The sequence below is a fragment of the Cebus imitator genome, unplaced genomic scaffold (genome assembly GCF_001604975.1).
Source record: "Cebus imitator isolate Cc_AM_T3 unplaced genomic scaffold, Cebus_imitator-1.0 Scaffold31, whole genome shotgun sequence".
NCBI lineage: Eukaryota > Metazoa > Chordata > Mammalia > Primates > Cebidae > Cebus > Cebus imitator.
In genome coordinates this window covers 3,545,160-3,559,106 of record NW_016107346.1, presented here as the reverse complement: position 1 = coordinate 3,559,106, position 13,947 = coordinate 3,545,160, and the positions used below count along the sequence as shown (strand labels likewise).

The window sequence follows — 13,947 nt, the reverse complement described above, 5'->3', positions numbered from 1 at the left end:
GCAGGCCGGGTACAGTGGCTCACACCTGTAATCCCAGCACTTTGGGAAGCTGAGGCAGGCGGATCACCGGAGGTCAGGAGTTTGAGACCAGCCTGGCCAACATGGCGAAACTCCATCTCTACTAAAAGCACAGAAAAAAATTAGCCACGTAGGCCAGGCACAGTAGCTCATGGCCGTAGTGCCAGCACACTTTGGGAGTATGAGGCAGGCAGATCACCTGAAGTTAGAAGTTCGAGACCAGCCTGCCTGACATGGCAAAACCCCATCTCTACTAAAAATACAAAAAATTAGCCAAGCGTGGTGGGAGGTGCCTGTAATCCCAGCTACTCAGGAGGCTGAGGCAGGAGAATCGCTTGAACTCGAGAGGCAGAGATTGCAGTGAGCTGAGATCATACCACTGCATTCTAGCCTGGGCGACAAGAAGGAGACTCCATCTCAAAAAAAAAAAAAAAAGAAAGAAATATCAATAGCGAAATGTTATTGGTGGCCAACTTTTAATATAAAAGTCATGAGATTTGCTTTTTGCTGTATATTTCTTTGGTTTACATTTTCCTATGAAGCACATTTAAATATTGTTTTCATAACATGGGGGAAAACCCCTAGCCAGTATTTTTAAAAGAAAAACATAAGATATATGCTCAGTGTAAGTTTATAGTATTTTTTGTCTGGGTTTGTTGTATCTGTATCACTCTACATTTGTATTTTCATGGGAAAAGGATTATTATTTTAGGCTATGTCAGTCCTAATGTTCTGGGAGCAAAGGTAATAGATGGGTAAGGGCAAGGTCTGGACATCTGCCTGGATGCTGGACAGGGCCTGGGTGGTAAAAATAAGGAATCCCAGAGAGAGAGGTCAAAAGTTCCAGGAGAGAATTAGAGGCAGCTTCTCTTTCTTTCCTTGCCCCACAAACAATTCAGTACAAGCCCTCAAATCCCTTGAAGAGTCTTTCTTTTTCCCCTTCTTCTTAGAAGGGCTGAAATACGCTTGACATTAACTTAGAAATGGTTAGAAAAGGTTAAAAAAAAAATGGGAGAAGAGTAACAGTTAACAAGCTGCTAGGGAAGCAGAGAAACCACGCTGATCTGAACGTCGGAGCCGACTCCCTCCTGTGGTCTGGTCCCTCAGCACCCAGGCTCAGGCTTCGGCTTGGGGTGGCACCCAGGTGCAGGCTTCGGCTTGGGGTGGCTGGGCCAAAAGGAAAGCGCCCAGTGTGGCAGCAGTCATCTCCAGAACACGTCACCATCCAGCCAATGACTGTGTTCCAAGGACTGGAAAATGTGCCTCCTGGTCACTGTGTAGATGATTACCACTCAAACTTATTTTCGGCTATTCAAAAAAATACCCAATTCATGGTGTATTGCTTCTGTTAATCTGGAAACAGCTAAACAAGTTGATAGGCATCTAGTTCACTCCTGGTGTAACTTTCCAACAAAACTCCAGGGCTCTGCTGACACCTGCTGGCATTTCATCTATTATATGTTAAAAACAACCACGAGACGAAGCATTAACATTTTCCTTTGCCCTTGTTATGTTACGTGTACTTTACCTGAACGACAATAGAAGGGGCCTTTACCATGCCATGAATAAAGAAGTATGGGCAAGCCATTGGGTGAAAATTAAAATTCCTGACATGAAGAATGTAATCCAGAGCTCTTGTTGCCCGTCTGCCCTGCACCAGCTGCTCTGTGACCTTAGACAAGGCCACTGACCTCACTTTCATCATTGCAAGAAGAAAGAAGCAGCAACCTTCCCTCCCAGTGCCCTTTAGGGTTTCTGAGGATGCTGGTGGCATTTCCTACTAACTAAAGTATGGGCCCTGTCACTGGAGTGATGGCCTTAAAGGCCACTCTCACTGACCTTTCCATCACAATAAACAAGATTCCTCACAGCGTTTTATGTTCAAAAGATGGATGAAAGTTGTTTAAGCCTCTTCAAAGCGCACCATCTCTGTAATTTATTTTGAGAAACAACTAAATTAGAATGATCAGAAACAGCCTAGTGAACGGTCTCAGAAATCGTCCACTTCTTTTGTCCTAGGAAACTGTGGACTTTGTTTTGTGTTTTGGAACATGTAATAAGCCTGCAGGTTGAGAAAATGCTCCCCAGTTAATGCCAACCCAATTATTTGTGCTTTTTCTGCCTATTCTTGGGAAGCTGTGTGTGGGCCTGTGGTTTGTTAGGTCAATAACAGGATATTTGATAGTCTCCAGGGAGTTATAGTCCATATTTAGCGTGACAGAGGAAGTGGGGTCTGCTGATTAAAAATAATTGAGGCATTTCTTTAATTCTGCTATTTCATTTCTTCCTCCTCCTTCAGAATCCTGACTTCACTAAGGCTTTCGATGTTATTTACAGCTCTGCCTTTGCTAGTCACAAAAGAAAATTTATCTCTTGTAAGCCCTAAGCCTTCCCTCAGAAAACTGTTAGGTATGACCAGGATCAGTAAAAAACTATTAGATTCACACTCATTAGAATGGCTACTATAAAAAAAAAATAATAATAATAACCTGGAAACTATCAAGTGCTGTTGAAGATGTAGACAAATTAGCACCCTTGAGCAAAAGGGTTCCCTTGTTGCATTTGCAGTCCTTTGTTAGTGTACAAAAATGGTATAGCCATGGTAGTAAACAGTATGGTATTTCCTTTAAATATTAAAAATAGAATTACTACATGATCCAGAAGTTCCACATCTGGTTATTTATCCATAAATAAGAACTGAAAGCACTAACTTGAGGTATTTATATACCAATGTTCGCAGTAGACACATAATTCACAATAGACAAGGAGTCCATCAGAGATGAATGGATAAACGTCTTATTCAACCTTTAAAAGGCAAGAAATTCTGACACACAGTAGAGCATGGATGAACCTTGAGGACATTATGCTAAGTGAAGAAAGCCAGTCACAAAATGACAAATTCGGCATGTTTCCACTTATATGAGGTACCTAGAGTAGTCAGAATCATAGAGACGGAAAGGAGACGACTGGTTTATCAAGGGCAGGGAGGAGGGGGGATAATGGGGAGTTATTATTTAATGGATATGGAGTTTCAGTTTCGCAAGATGAAAAGAGTTCTGGAGATGGCTGGCTATATTGGTTGCACAACAATGTGAATGTACTTAATGCCACTGAACTTTTCATTTAAAAATAGTGAAGATGCTGGTCATGGTGGCTCATGCCTGTAATCCCAGCACTTTGGGAGGCCAAGGTGGGTGGATCACGAGGTCAGGAGTTCGAGACCATCCTGGCCAACCCTGTCTCTACTAAAAATACACAAATTAGCCTGGCATGGTGGTACGTGCCTGTAATTCCCAGCTACTCAGGAGGCTGAGACAGGAGGACTGCTTGAACCCATGAGGCAGAGGTTGCCGTAAGCCAAGATTATGCCACTACACTCCAGCCTGGGCGACAGAGTGAGACCCCATCTCAAAAAAAAAAANAAAAAAAAAAAAAAAAAAAAAATGAAGATGAATTTTATGTTACGTCCATTTTACCACAATTAAAATTAAAAGAAAGGTAAAACAGCCAAAAAACAAAGCAAAAGAAAACTATACTCTGTTAGAATGCAGTCATTACCTTTGCCCTTACAGAGATTAAATTCCTTGACTTTTTAAAAACATGGTTCTACTAGGCAGTGTTATCCAACAGTCCCATCTGTGATGATGGAAATGTTCTTTATCTGCACTTTCTGAGCAATCCACCTCTTGTTGGCGTTTAAGCATGTAAAATGCGACTAGTGAATATGAGGCACTGAACTTTATTAAATTTAAATGGCCATATGTGGCTAACGGCTACCATACTAGACAGTGCAGGTAGAGTTTATGTCTATATTACTATCTATTCCAAAGTATTTTTCCTTCCTCAGCACTAAGCTATAAATCTAAGCAGTCAGGCTATAGACCTAAGAAAGTAAGGAATTGGCTTATGTGTGGGCCACAGTTCTGTTTAACCCACAATATCAATTTGTTATGAAGCGTTTTGCCAAGGGTATGATTCTTTTATGGCATTCATTGGCATCAGTTTTTGGATTCAAGGGTAGAGCTAGCCTTAATTCATGGGCTAAGCTTTTCTAGTAAATGCCCTTTTAGAGACCCAAATTCCTCTACTGCCATGCACAGTCTCCCTTCACTGTCCTTGTAAATCCATGGAGTGATGGTATGAACTACAAGTGAGGTCCAAGTCCTTATACAGAAATTATGTGAGCACATCGCTGTTTGCTCTGATCACCCTGGCAATCAAAGAATGTTTTACTTTTTAAGGCTTTGCTGGAAAACATAGGTAAGATATGTAACAAAGGATCACACAATAAAATTGATAAACTCCTATGCATTCATCCTCTAAAATGAAAATAGCAAAATATGTCATTGTGTGTTGTATAATGCTGGTTGGAAATAACTAAGATTGCCAGCAACTGAAAAAGAGCTCATATTTAAACAAGCTGCAGACGGAAGGCTTCACAAGTCAACCAGTGGGCAGCATTCCTTTGTGGCAGCCCAGTGTTTAATGGCACAATAGATGGCACATTTGTCTTCATGGAAAGAATGAAAGCTGTTTATTAAGGAATAAAATATGAACATGCAAAATATAGACTGCTGTGCAACAGAAAAGGGACAAAAGAAGAGTCTGTGTTTTTATTATACAAAATTGATACAATCTGTCTAATAAAAACCACTCTATTTGACTCCAGCAGATTTGCTCACCAAGAATCTTTTTTCTTTCTCTTTCAGCAATGGGTAGAAGGCCTGAGATCAATCATACACAACTTCAGGGCCAACAATGTCAGTCCAATGACGTGCCTCAAAAAACAGTGAGTGTTGTTTGCATTTACTCTTTTTTCTTGGCAGTTACCCAACAAATGTTCAGACTAGGAGGTGAAGGCTAGGTGGATCCTTCCTCCTCAGGCAGATTCCTGCTTGCCTGTCCCTCCATGCTCCTGACCTTGGAGTTGACCAACACACACCTGTACTCTTCATGCCACCTAGAAGGGCATGCATGGTAAACCCACAGGCCAAAACCTATCTGAAAAGAATAGTTGATGGCCAAAGGACACTGGAACCTCACTCACCCTGTATCCTCTGAGTTGTGGGCAGTGGCTTTTGTGTCCCCAGATGGAGTTTTCTGATAGATGGTACTGCATGCTGGGGGCCATCGCCCAGTGCTGGGGTAACTCGATCCTCTGCTGCATAAAACTGAGAAATGAAGAGTGTGGCCAACAGAAGCACTTGCCAATGCACCTGTTGCTAGGGTGAAAAAAGAAGCCTCAGCCCCGAGTGTAGTGCTCCCTGTTGAGCACACAATCAGGGATCCAAAGATAGCCTCTGAATTTTTTTTCTATAGGATTCATTCATTTAAAGATTAGATCAAGGATCCAGTGGTGATTTCCACATTTATTTTTTCCATGAAAGGAGGAATTACTCCAGCTTACTGTATCTGAAATCCAGAGGGGCACTGCAGTGGTAGATTTAAACCCTACCTAAGTTAACCTTTCAAGGTGATATGAAAATTACCCACAAAGGAATCCTAGCCAAAGTCAAATGTCAGCCAGTTTGAAAAGCAGTGATCCATGAAGGTGAGGGCCATCTGCCTTCACAGGGCCATTGGAAGGCAGTTGTGAGGTGCCAAGGAGTACCATGTGGAGAAATTGCAGGGATAAGCCTGCATCTCTCGAAATTATGCCCTAGCACCAAGAGTGTGATTATTGTACTCACTTGGCAATGGGCCAAGAGGTTTTTCCTAAAGGTACTGTCATGTCTTATCTTCTGGTCACTTTGGCAGGTGCTTACAAGTATGGTCTCTGGGCTGTAAATTCCACCTTCACCATGGCAAATTCCTAGGCTTGTGCCTCACTGTCCTCATCTGTGACTCGAAATTACCATGCAGATGAAATTGGAAAGTTTTCTTCATTCAGTACTACTTATCTTAATTTTTATGGTATTCCTCCAATTTTCTTTCATCTTCTTAGTGGAGGAAAATTATTTAGTCTTGTCTATTCCTATTTGTTGTACAGCCAGTTCTTTTCCTATGCAGTTGCTGTGACATTTTTTTTTTTAAGAGAAACCCAGTGGATATTCTGATGTTATGACTTCAGGCACTGATAGTCCTAAAGGGTCAAAAACTTTTAGAAGGCTTGCTTATACCTGAGTGACACAAATCTAACAACATCCTGCCCAGATCCCTTTATGGAGCTGGTGTTCACCCAGTCATCATCTGCGATGAGAATAGGCTCACTAAGGGCTCAGACCTGTCCACTTCTTCAGAGCATTGCCCTCTGCTGCAGGGGAGTGTCCATGGCTGGAAGATTATACTTGACCCTCCTTCTGGGGGAAGTCCACAGCCAATGATGAGCTGCAACAGCATACAGAAGGCCATCCCTCTTGTTGCCAACTCTGGCACAAATCACGTGAGATCAAGCTAAATAAAACTCCATCTGAGACCATAACTTTGCTTAACTCTTTTTTCTGCCCAGTCTTCTTCTTCTCACTCCCTTCATCCCTAAAACATCCCCTTATTAAAGTAGTTAGTGGTGCTTCTATGAAACTTGACTTAAAACAGAAGCTTTACCAAATCATCATGTTTTGCAGATTGTTAGCATATGATTGATTGGAAACAGTGAGAATGGGAGTCATTAGCTAAGAGAAGTCCTAGCTCCAAAATATAGATAGACGTTCTGAATCTCCTGAAAGCCTGGGGAAACACCATCAATTTGAGTTGATGAACTAGCCTTACCATTGGAAATTAAGGAGGCACCCAGGTGATCAGTACTTGGCAGCACTAGGACCTGGGAGTGATGAGTCCTCATGAGTCTTCAAGACCAGGCTGGCCGGTATCACTGTGCAGTTGTATATCCCACCACCTTAATGTGTTATTAAAGAGGAATAATCAAGAGCAGACCAATCACAAATAAGTACCAACAATATGTTTTGCTCAATGCAAGTACCCAGTCATCTCATTTAGATAGGGTTGCCAGATAAAATAGAGGACACTTAGTTAAATATGAATTTTAGATAAATAACAAATAATATTTTAGTATAAGTATATCCTATGCAATATTTGGAACATACTTATAGCAGAAAAAAATTCCCCATTTTTTTTCTGAAATTCCAGTTTAACTGAGAGTTCTATATATTTATGTGCTAAATCTAACAACCCTAAATTCATCTCGTAGTACATAATCATCTGATTTTCCAGAACAAATGTTCTTATTTGAATGAACTTTCTTTTAAAGTTCTTAACAGTATTGAAGCTGTTACCCCTCAGAAACATTAAGGCAGTGTTATTGCTATTGTTTTGCAGCTGGATGAAATTGGCATTTATGACCAACACAAATGGTAAAATTCCGGTTAGGAGGTAAGTAGCCATTCCTATCTGCTGTCCATGCCCTGTGTCAACCTTTGTGATCTCAATCCAAAGAGAGAACCCTTCACAAGTATTTGTGTATACAATGCTTTAAAGATTTCTGGAATCTGAGTTTTAATTTCTTTGGCAAATGCTATATTCAGTTTGTAAAAATCTTTTATGGAAGTAAAGCTGCATTTTTTGTCAAAATAGTTAGCAAAAGAGGTACTTTGACAATTTAAAGAACATCTGAAAATGTAGCACTATTTTTTAAAATCTGCAAATAAGTTGGTTTTTAGGATTTACGTTTATTTTGCTTATTTGCCCTGACCAACTGTTAGCTAAAGTTAAAGAAAACTATATTGTGCACCTACTGTGGAAGGGTGTGGATCATGTCTTGAGAAGTGTGATGCCTCCGAACAGAGGATTTTCACTCTGGGCTTTGCTGTTCCTCTGGTGCTCAGGGCAGATGGGGTTCCTCCTCTGGCTTCGTGCCGCCTACTCTCTACTCTCTGTGTGTACTGTAACTGACACCACTCACTCTGTGGAGCTGTCCTTTCTGCCTTTGCCCTAACCCAGGTAACAATGACAAAGAATAAAAAGGCTTGGGTGGAATCAAGAGTAAAGAAAACATGAACCAGATACATCCTCCACGTGTTCTTTAATACTTAGGTGGACAGATTTCACCCTCTGAGGATTCCTCATGCGTCCATCTTTTCTGCTTCTCACTTCCTTCCAGGGGTGAGGGTTTACACATGGTCTCTGGGTACAGTCGGAAACTTTTGCCACAGTAGTGATGGGAATTCTTTACCAAACTCTCGAGTACCTTTTTCTTTGGTGTTTGTGTTAAGTATTCATGGAAATTCCAAAAGCTGGGCTGGGCCCCAGAGCATCTGCTGTTCACATGAAGACACGTGTGTATCTGGATTCATGAACCTAAGCCCACAACCAGAATCAAACACGGGTTCCCCAGATACCAACTCTCTCTTCCAGGATTCTCCAGATTCAGGTTCACGTTGACTTCTTCTCTGGACACCCCTTTAGCAAAGAAGCAAATCAACAAATAATAACAAACAAAACCCAGAACTGCTGGGTGGAATCCTGTCTTAGAATTGCTCTGTCTTTCAGAGATGACAAGGTCACTGAGGGCACAGCATCTGCGTGGATGCATTGAGCAGTGAGTGGCATGTGCTGGTGGCTCCTGGCCATTTCTGACTCTCCTTTGCCTCCTTCCCTGCCCAGCAGCTTCATTCTGCTCTTCAGCTTTCATTCTGCATCCCTGTGAGACTATCTCCATGCTCCCTTGACATTACTTTTTCACATTTAACACAATTGTCCCAGAAGTCATTTTTCTCAATTCCATGTATTAAACAATCGTGACGACCTAAAGTATCCATGCGACCACTGAAATATCAAGAAAATGTAAAGCATAAAAGTCATGAAGAAAACCTTGGGTAATATATTTTTTTTTAATTTAACCCTTCATTGAGGGCTTACTGTGTCACAGACCTCATGCATTTGTTGTGGTCTTTCCAGATCTATCTGTAGGATTCTCTGCTTTTATTTAATAACTTAGTAGCCAAGTCAATTTTTTTGTCTACTTTAGAAGTTCAAAAAAAGCCCTGTTAGCAGTCTTGACCGATGGCTGTTGGCAGATACTTTATGCTTATCCTTATTTTAGTTAAAATTCTTTGCTCAGTTGAGCAATAGCAGAACAATTATTTTAATGTATCCCAGTACTGGACAGCTGTTGCATTTTTATTTAAAATCACACAGCACAAAGCAGTGTGAAGAATAGAAATGTAGGCTGGTTGTGTTTTTACATGCCTTACTATCCTGCTTTTTCTTCCAAGATAAGGTTCAGGAAATGGGCAAAGTAGAGATACATAGATTGTAATCAAAGCACTTTTAACCAGCAGCTCTGGTTTCATTGTATGTCTCCTACAAATCAAGCCATTGTCATATAAGCTTTAAAGTCACTCCTGATTCCAGTGATTTTTATCTAACATGTTCACATACAAGATTATTACCACCTTTTTATAGAAATAGCTTAGATATTTTGGCATCTTCTTTAGCTCTCTTTGACATGGACTCTTTGGTGCTTGCCAGTATTAACAGGTGTTTGACACAAGACAGCTGTGATTTCAAGGCAGTTACAGTTAATGGAGAATTGATTGCACGCCAAAAATTCAGATAGCTCTATTGGTGAATGAGCTGCCAAGAGTTAGGTGGAAATTGTGAATGTTTTAATGGATATGAAGAATAAACACTTTTAAAATGTTATTTTTTCCCTATCATTCTGATGTTTTTAAAATGGAAACTGTTTAGCGTACTGTCGGTAATATTAAAAGAGAACTGGCTTCCCAATGATTACATAGCTTTTAGCATTAAACCAAAATTTAATATCCAGAAAATTACAGGAATGACACATGAAAAAAGTCTTACCTTTTGTCTCCCTCCTCTCTTGTCTTGCTGTGTACGTAACCCATGCAGTCACCCTTTCTCTCAAACTCACAAATTCACACTCAGTTTATCCTGCCACTCAGACTAAAGTTTTGGAAATAACACTTCTCTTTCGCCGCCTTTCCTCTTCCCTCGTAACCTGGAGTGGACACCAATGACTAGAAAGTTGGGAAATGAGTAGCCAGACAGTAGCTGTGGGCAGGAGCTGGAGGAGATCCCAAACAAAACAGTTGTGTTAAGGCTGAGAACTGCAGTGTAGTCATGGAAGCACTCCTGCATAATCAACCCATTCACATCCTGAAGGCCCAATAGCCCACGAGGAGGGTATGATTCTGCTGGGGCAGTAGTCCCTTCCTTCACTTCAAGAGTTCTGTCTAACTTTCAGAATGTGGTGTCAGAATCACTGTGTGGATTACAGACCCTGTGCTGGCTAGCAACGAGTGGGATTCCCTTGGTTTCTAGGATGGTCGCTGTTTTAGCCACCTGCAGAGTCCACTGGAGTAGAATTTAACCAGGACTCTAATAGGACTGGTCACAACTCACAGGTGTTTGCTTTTGTAGCATTTCTTTTGGGGGAATGGGTGGTGACTTATTTTGATTCAACAAAAACTCATTGAGTACCAGTAAGCTGTGAAGCATTAAGCTTATGTGGACATGGGGCTACATAGAGATTTGAGGAAATCACAGTCTCTTTGTAAATGCTCTGTGTTCCCATGAAACACAGCCACAATATTATCCCCCCTCTTGCCCTGCTCCATCTCCCTTCCCCTTGAGACATTCTTCTACTTACTACTTTTTGGCACCTGACCAAACCCTAGTCAGAAGATTCAGTTCTTATACTCTCTTCCCTTCCTGTCAGTACCCAGATTCTGTTTCACCAGAAAGGCTAAGAAACCATGCCTGCTCCGTTCATGCCCATGTTGATCAGTTTTCATGTTGTTATGCCAGGCATGTCCAAACCTACCAGAGGTGTCAGTTAGCTGGGATACCCCTGAGATTGCTCTGCAGAGATTCTTCTCCTGATAGTGGGTGCCACATCCTGCCAGAGTCTCACTAGCTAGGTTAACACATACTTTTTATGAAATAAAAGTCACCCTGAACAGCTGCTTTCCCCTAAATTAAAAAGGCTAGAAAATTTGCGTCTTACCCCAAATTCGATATCTAAAAATTACATGAACTATAGAGATGAAAAATATAAACATAGCACCCTCTATACTAGGAAACTTAACCATTTATTGATGTCACACACATATTCTCTGCCATGTCTGTAGAATTGTTAGAGAATTCACAGGCCTCCTTATACTTGAATACAACTGTCTCAAGAACTAAAAACGTACTTCTTGAAGTATTCTTGGACCTGGCATGAAACAATAAAGCCCTGAATGAACACATAATTCATTTACCTAAAGCTACTTCTCCCCAGTCTACTTTTGGAAGTCCTACTCTGCCACTGAAGTGGTGCTTTCTCCCACTCACCAAGATGAACTGGCTGTCAGCACTCACATTCAGAGCTTGCCTTCTACTTAGCGTGGATGGCGGAACATATAAAAATGCTGGGCATGAGATGCTGTTAAACATCCTCCCAGGCTCGCAGGGGAGGCATTCCAAAGCCAGCCTTCAAGGATAGCAGTAAAACTCTATCCTCAAGTCAAGCTGGACTTCTGAATGTTGCGTTAAAATTATTATGGTAACACGTTACCTGGGTTTCCAGTCAGGGAGTCAGTGAAGGCAACTTGGTGGCTAAGGTATGGCTCAGAGCCAAGTTTGGAGTTCTAGGGTACCATGTCCTCTCCTCGATAGCTTTCATTCTGAATGGCACCAACGCATTTACAATGGAGAATCTCTCTCTCCTATTTTATCATCACCATGAAGTATGTTCATTAAGGTGTTATCTATTCTACTAGTTTTGATGTTCACTGTTTTATTTAAAAGGCTGTTCAAAAATACTGTGTCTTGGGATACTGCCAATATTTGTTGCAACATTAGGTAATTGCTCCCCTTTCCCCTCACCCAACCCATCATTTTCATAATAAAGTCCCTAATCCTTGAGGCAGCTGACATTTCAGAGGAGCTCAAGGGTGCTTAGCTTGAAAACAAGAACAAAATATGTCTGGTCACGCCTGTGTCAACTGTGGTTAAGTGTGTGAACCAGGATAAGGACAACCACAGACATGGGGTGAGTTGTAAGGGGCTGCCTTCTTTTCACCAGGCTGAAATGTTGTCTACATGAGGTTTTGTTCTAGAGCTATTGCCTCATTTGCCACACTCCTTTTTCATAAGAAGACAATTTGGTAGCATCAGAATTTATCAGTTTTTGTCCAAAAATGTGTGTCCTAGGCCAGGCACAGTGGCTCACACCTGTAACCCCAGCATTTCAGGAGGCCAAGGCGAGTGGATCACCTGAGGTCAGGAGTTCAAGACCAGCCTGACTGATATGAAGAAACCCCATCTGTACTAAAAATACAAAATTAGCCAGGTGTGACAGCGTGCACTTGTAGTCCTGGCTACTCGGGAGGCTGAGACAGGAGAATTGGTTGAACCTGGGAGGTGGAGGTTGCAGTGAGCTGAGGTAGCACCACTGTACTCCAGCCTGGGCGACAGAGTGAGACTCTGTGTCAAAAAATAATATAATGATAATAATAAATTTTAAAAAATAAAATCCTCGTCCCTTCAGTGCCCCTTGTTCTCACAAGCGCAAGGAGACCCCTGGTCTTAGATTCAAGTTGCATCACTAGCATAACCACTTCCGGAACCAGAGGGACACTGGAGGAACTAGTTTGGGAAATGAAAAACAGTTAGAAACGGGAAGTAATTTTATTCTCCTTTTCCATTTTCCCCAGTCTCACTCTCCGTAGTAGGACCTGGACCTTTGCATCAGAGAAAACATAATGAACAATAACTCGAATGTGTCTTTCTTTCTTTTCTGCCCTAGTATTACTAGAACCTTTGCATCGGGAAAAACAGAAAAAGTGATCTTTCAAGCACTCAAGGAGTTAGGTCTTCCCAGTGGAAAGGTATTCATTAACTTAATAATATGTTTCTAAAACCATTTTGTTTGTTTATATTCTCATATGTAATGAGCTAGATTATTTATATTAAACTGATCTCAATTAGATTTGGCATTAGATTCAGTGACATGTAGTACAGCTCATTTTCATTTCTTTCTTCTTCCTCCCTCTCCATTCCTCTCTCCCTCCCTCTCTGCCTTCCTTGTGTTTCCTGGGCATTTTAACCTAAATTTCTAAAAATGTAGATAGTTTGCTTCAAATGATTTTTGTCACCTTTCTTAGAAAAGGAAATGAAGCCCAGGCCACCCTGTTACACAGCTTTTATTTTAGAGAAACTCACCAACACTGCCTCAATGAGGCATAACGTTAGCATGAATAATTAACTAGTATATTCAGTTCTGCAAGGTGGCTGTGCAATATTTTGTGAAGCATCTCTTTCCACACCATATGTATTCATGGCCCTTCAAATATAAAATAAGTGAAATTAATGTATTGACTTCGAGAAAGATTGAAGCTTTAGTAAGAAAGATTGAAGCTTCAAGAAAGATTACTGCTTTGGTAAGTCCTATTTGAAATATAAATTTCAGTTTGAAAAGTAAAATCCTGCAAGGTTACCCTAAGCCTCTTCACGTGGTTAGGTGAAAATTCACAACATAATCATAATTAAAACTTGGGCTTGATTTATTCAGCATCCCTCAGGCAGGCACTTTTCTCCCTCAAGGTGAGTTGGAGGAAATGTTTATATTCGTTCTTTGGGGTGTTTCCCAGAGCAAGCCCAGCTGTAGCCAGGTGTTTGCACACACAAAATCTGGCAGCACGATAACTAAAAACACTGATGTACACGCACTATTTTTTAGTGAGATGGCCTGGCAGTGCCTGGAAGTTGGCCTCCTGGCTTCTGTCAGCAGGAATCAGAGATGAGGACCCTGGGTCCAAGTGGTCTTCACTGTGCTTCATGACCCTGTGAAGTTTCACCCTCCAAGGGAAAAAACAGTTCTGTGATTCATGACATGCTCTTATTCCTTACAGAATGATGAAATTGAGCCCACGGCATTTACTTATGAAAAGTTCTATGAACTGACACAAAAGATTTGTCCTCGGACAGATATAGAAGATCTTTTCAAAAAAATGTAAGTTCCTC

The 13,947-nt window shown here is 41.2% G+C and overlaps 1 protein-coding gene across 15 annotated transcripts in view; it reads left to right on the top strand.

Moving 5' to 3' along the window:
* The window catches only part of PLCB4 (phospholipase C beta 4), a 395,299-nt gene that overhangs the window by 283,576 nt on the left and 97,776 nt on the right, over positions 1-13,947 (top strand). For all 15 annotated transcript variants that reach the window (XM_017523965.2, XM_037736898.1, XM_017523963.2 and 12 more), the window contains 4 exons: positions 4,728-4,807; positions 7,294-7,347; positions 12,731-12,812; positions 13,836-13,936. In XM_017523965.2, coding sequence (XP_017379454.2) covers positions 4,728-4,807; positions 7,294-7,347; positions 12,731-12,812; positions 13,836-13,936 — 317 coding nt within the window. The remainder of the gene's footprint in view (positions 1-4,727; positions 4,808-7,293; positions 7,348-12,730; positions 12,813-13,835; positions 13,937-13,947) is intronic.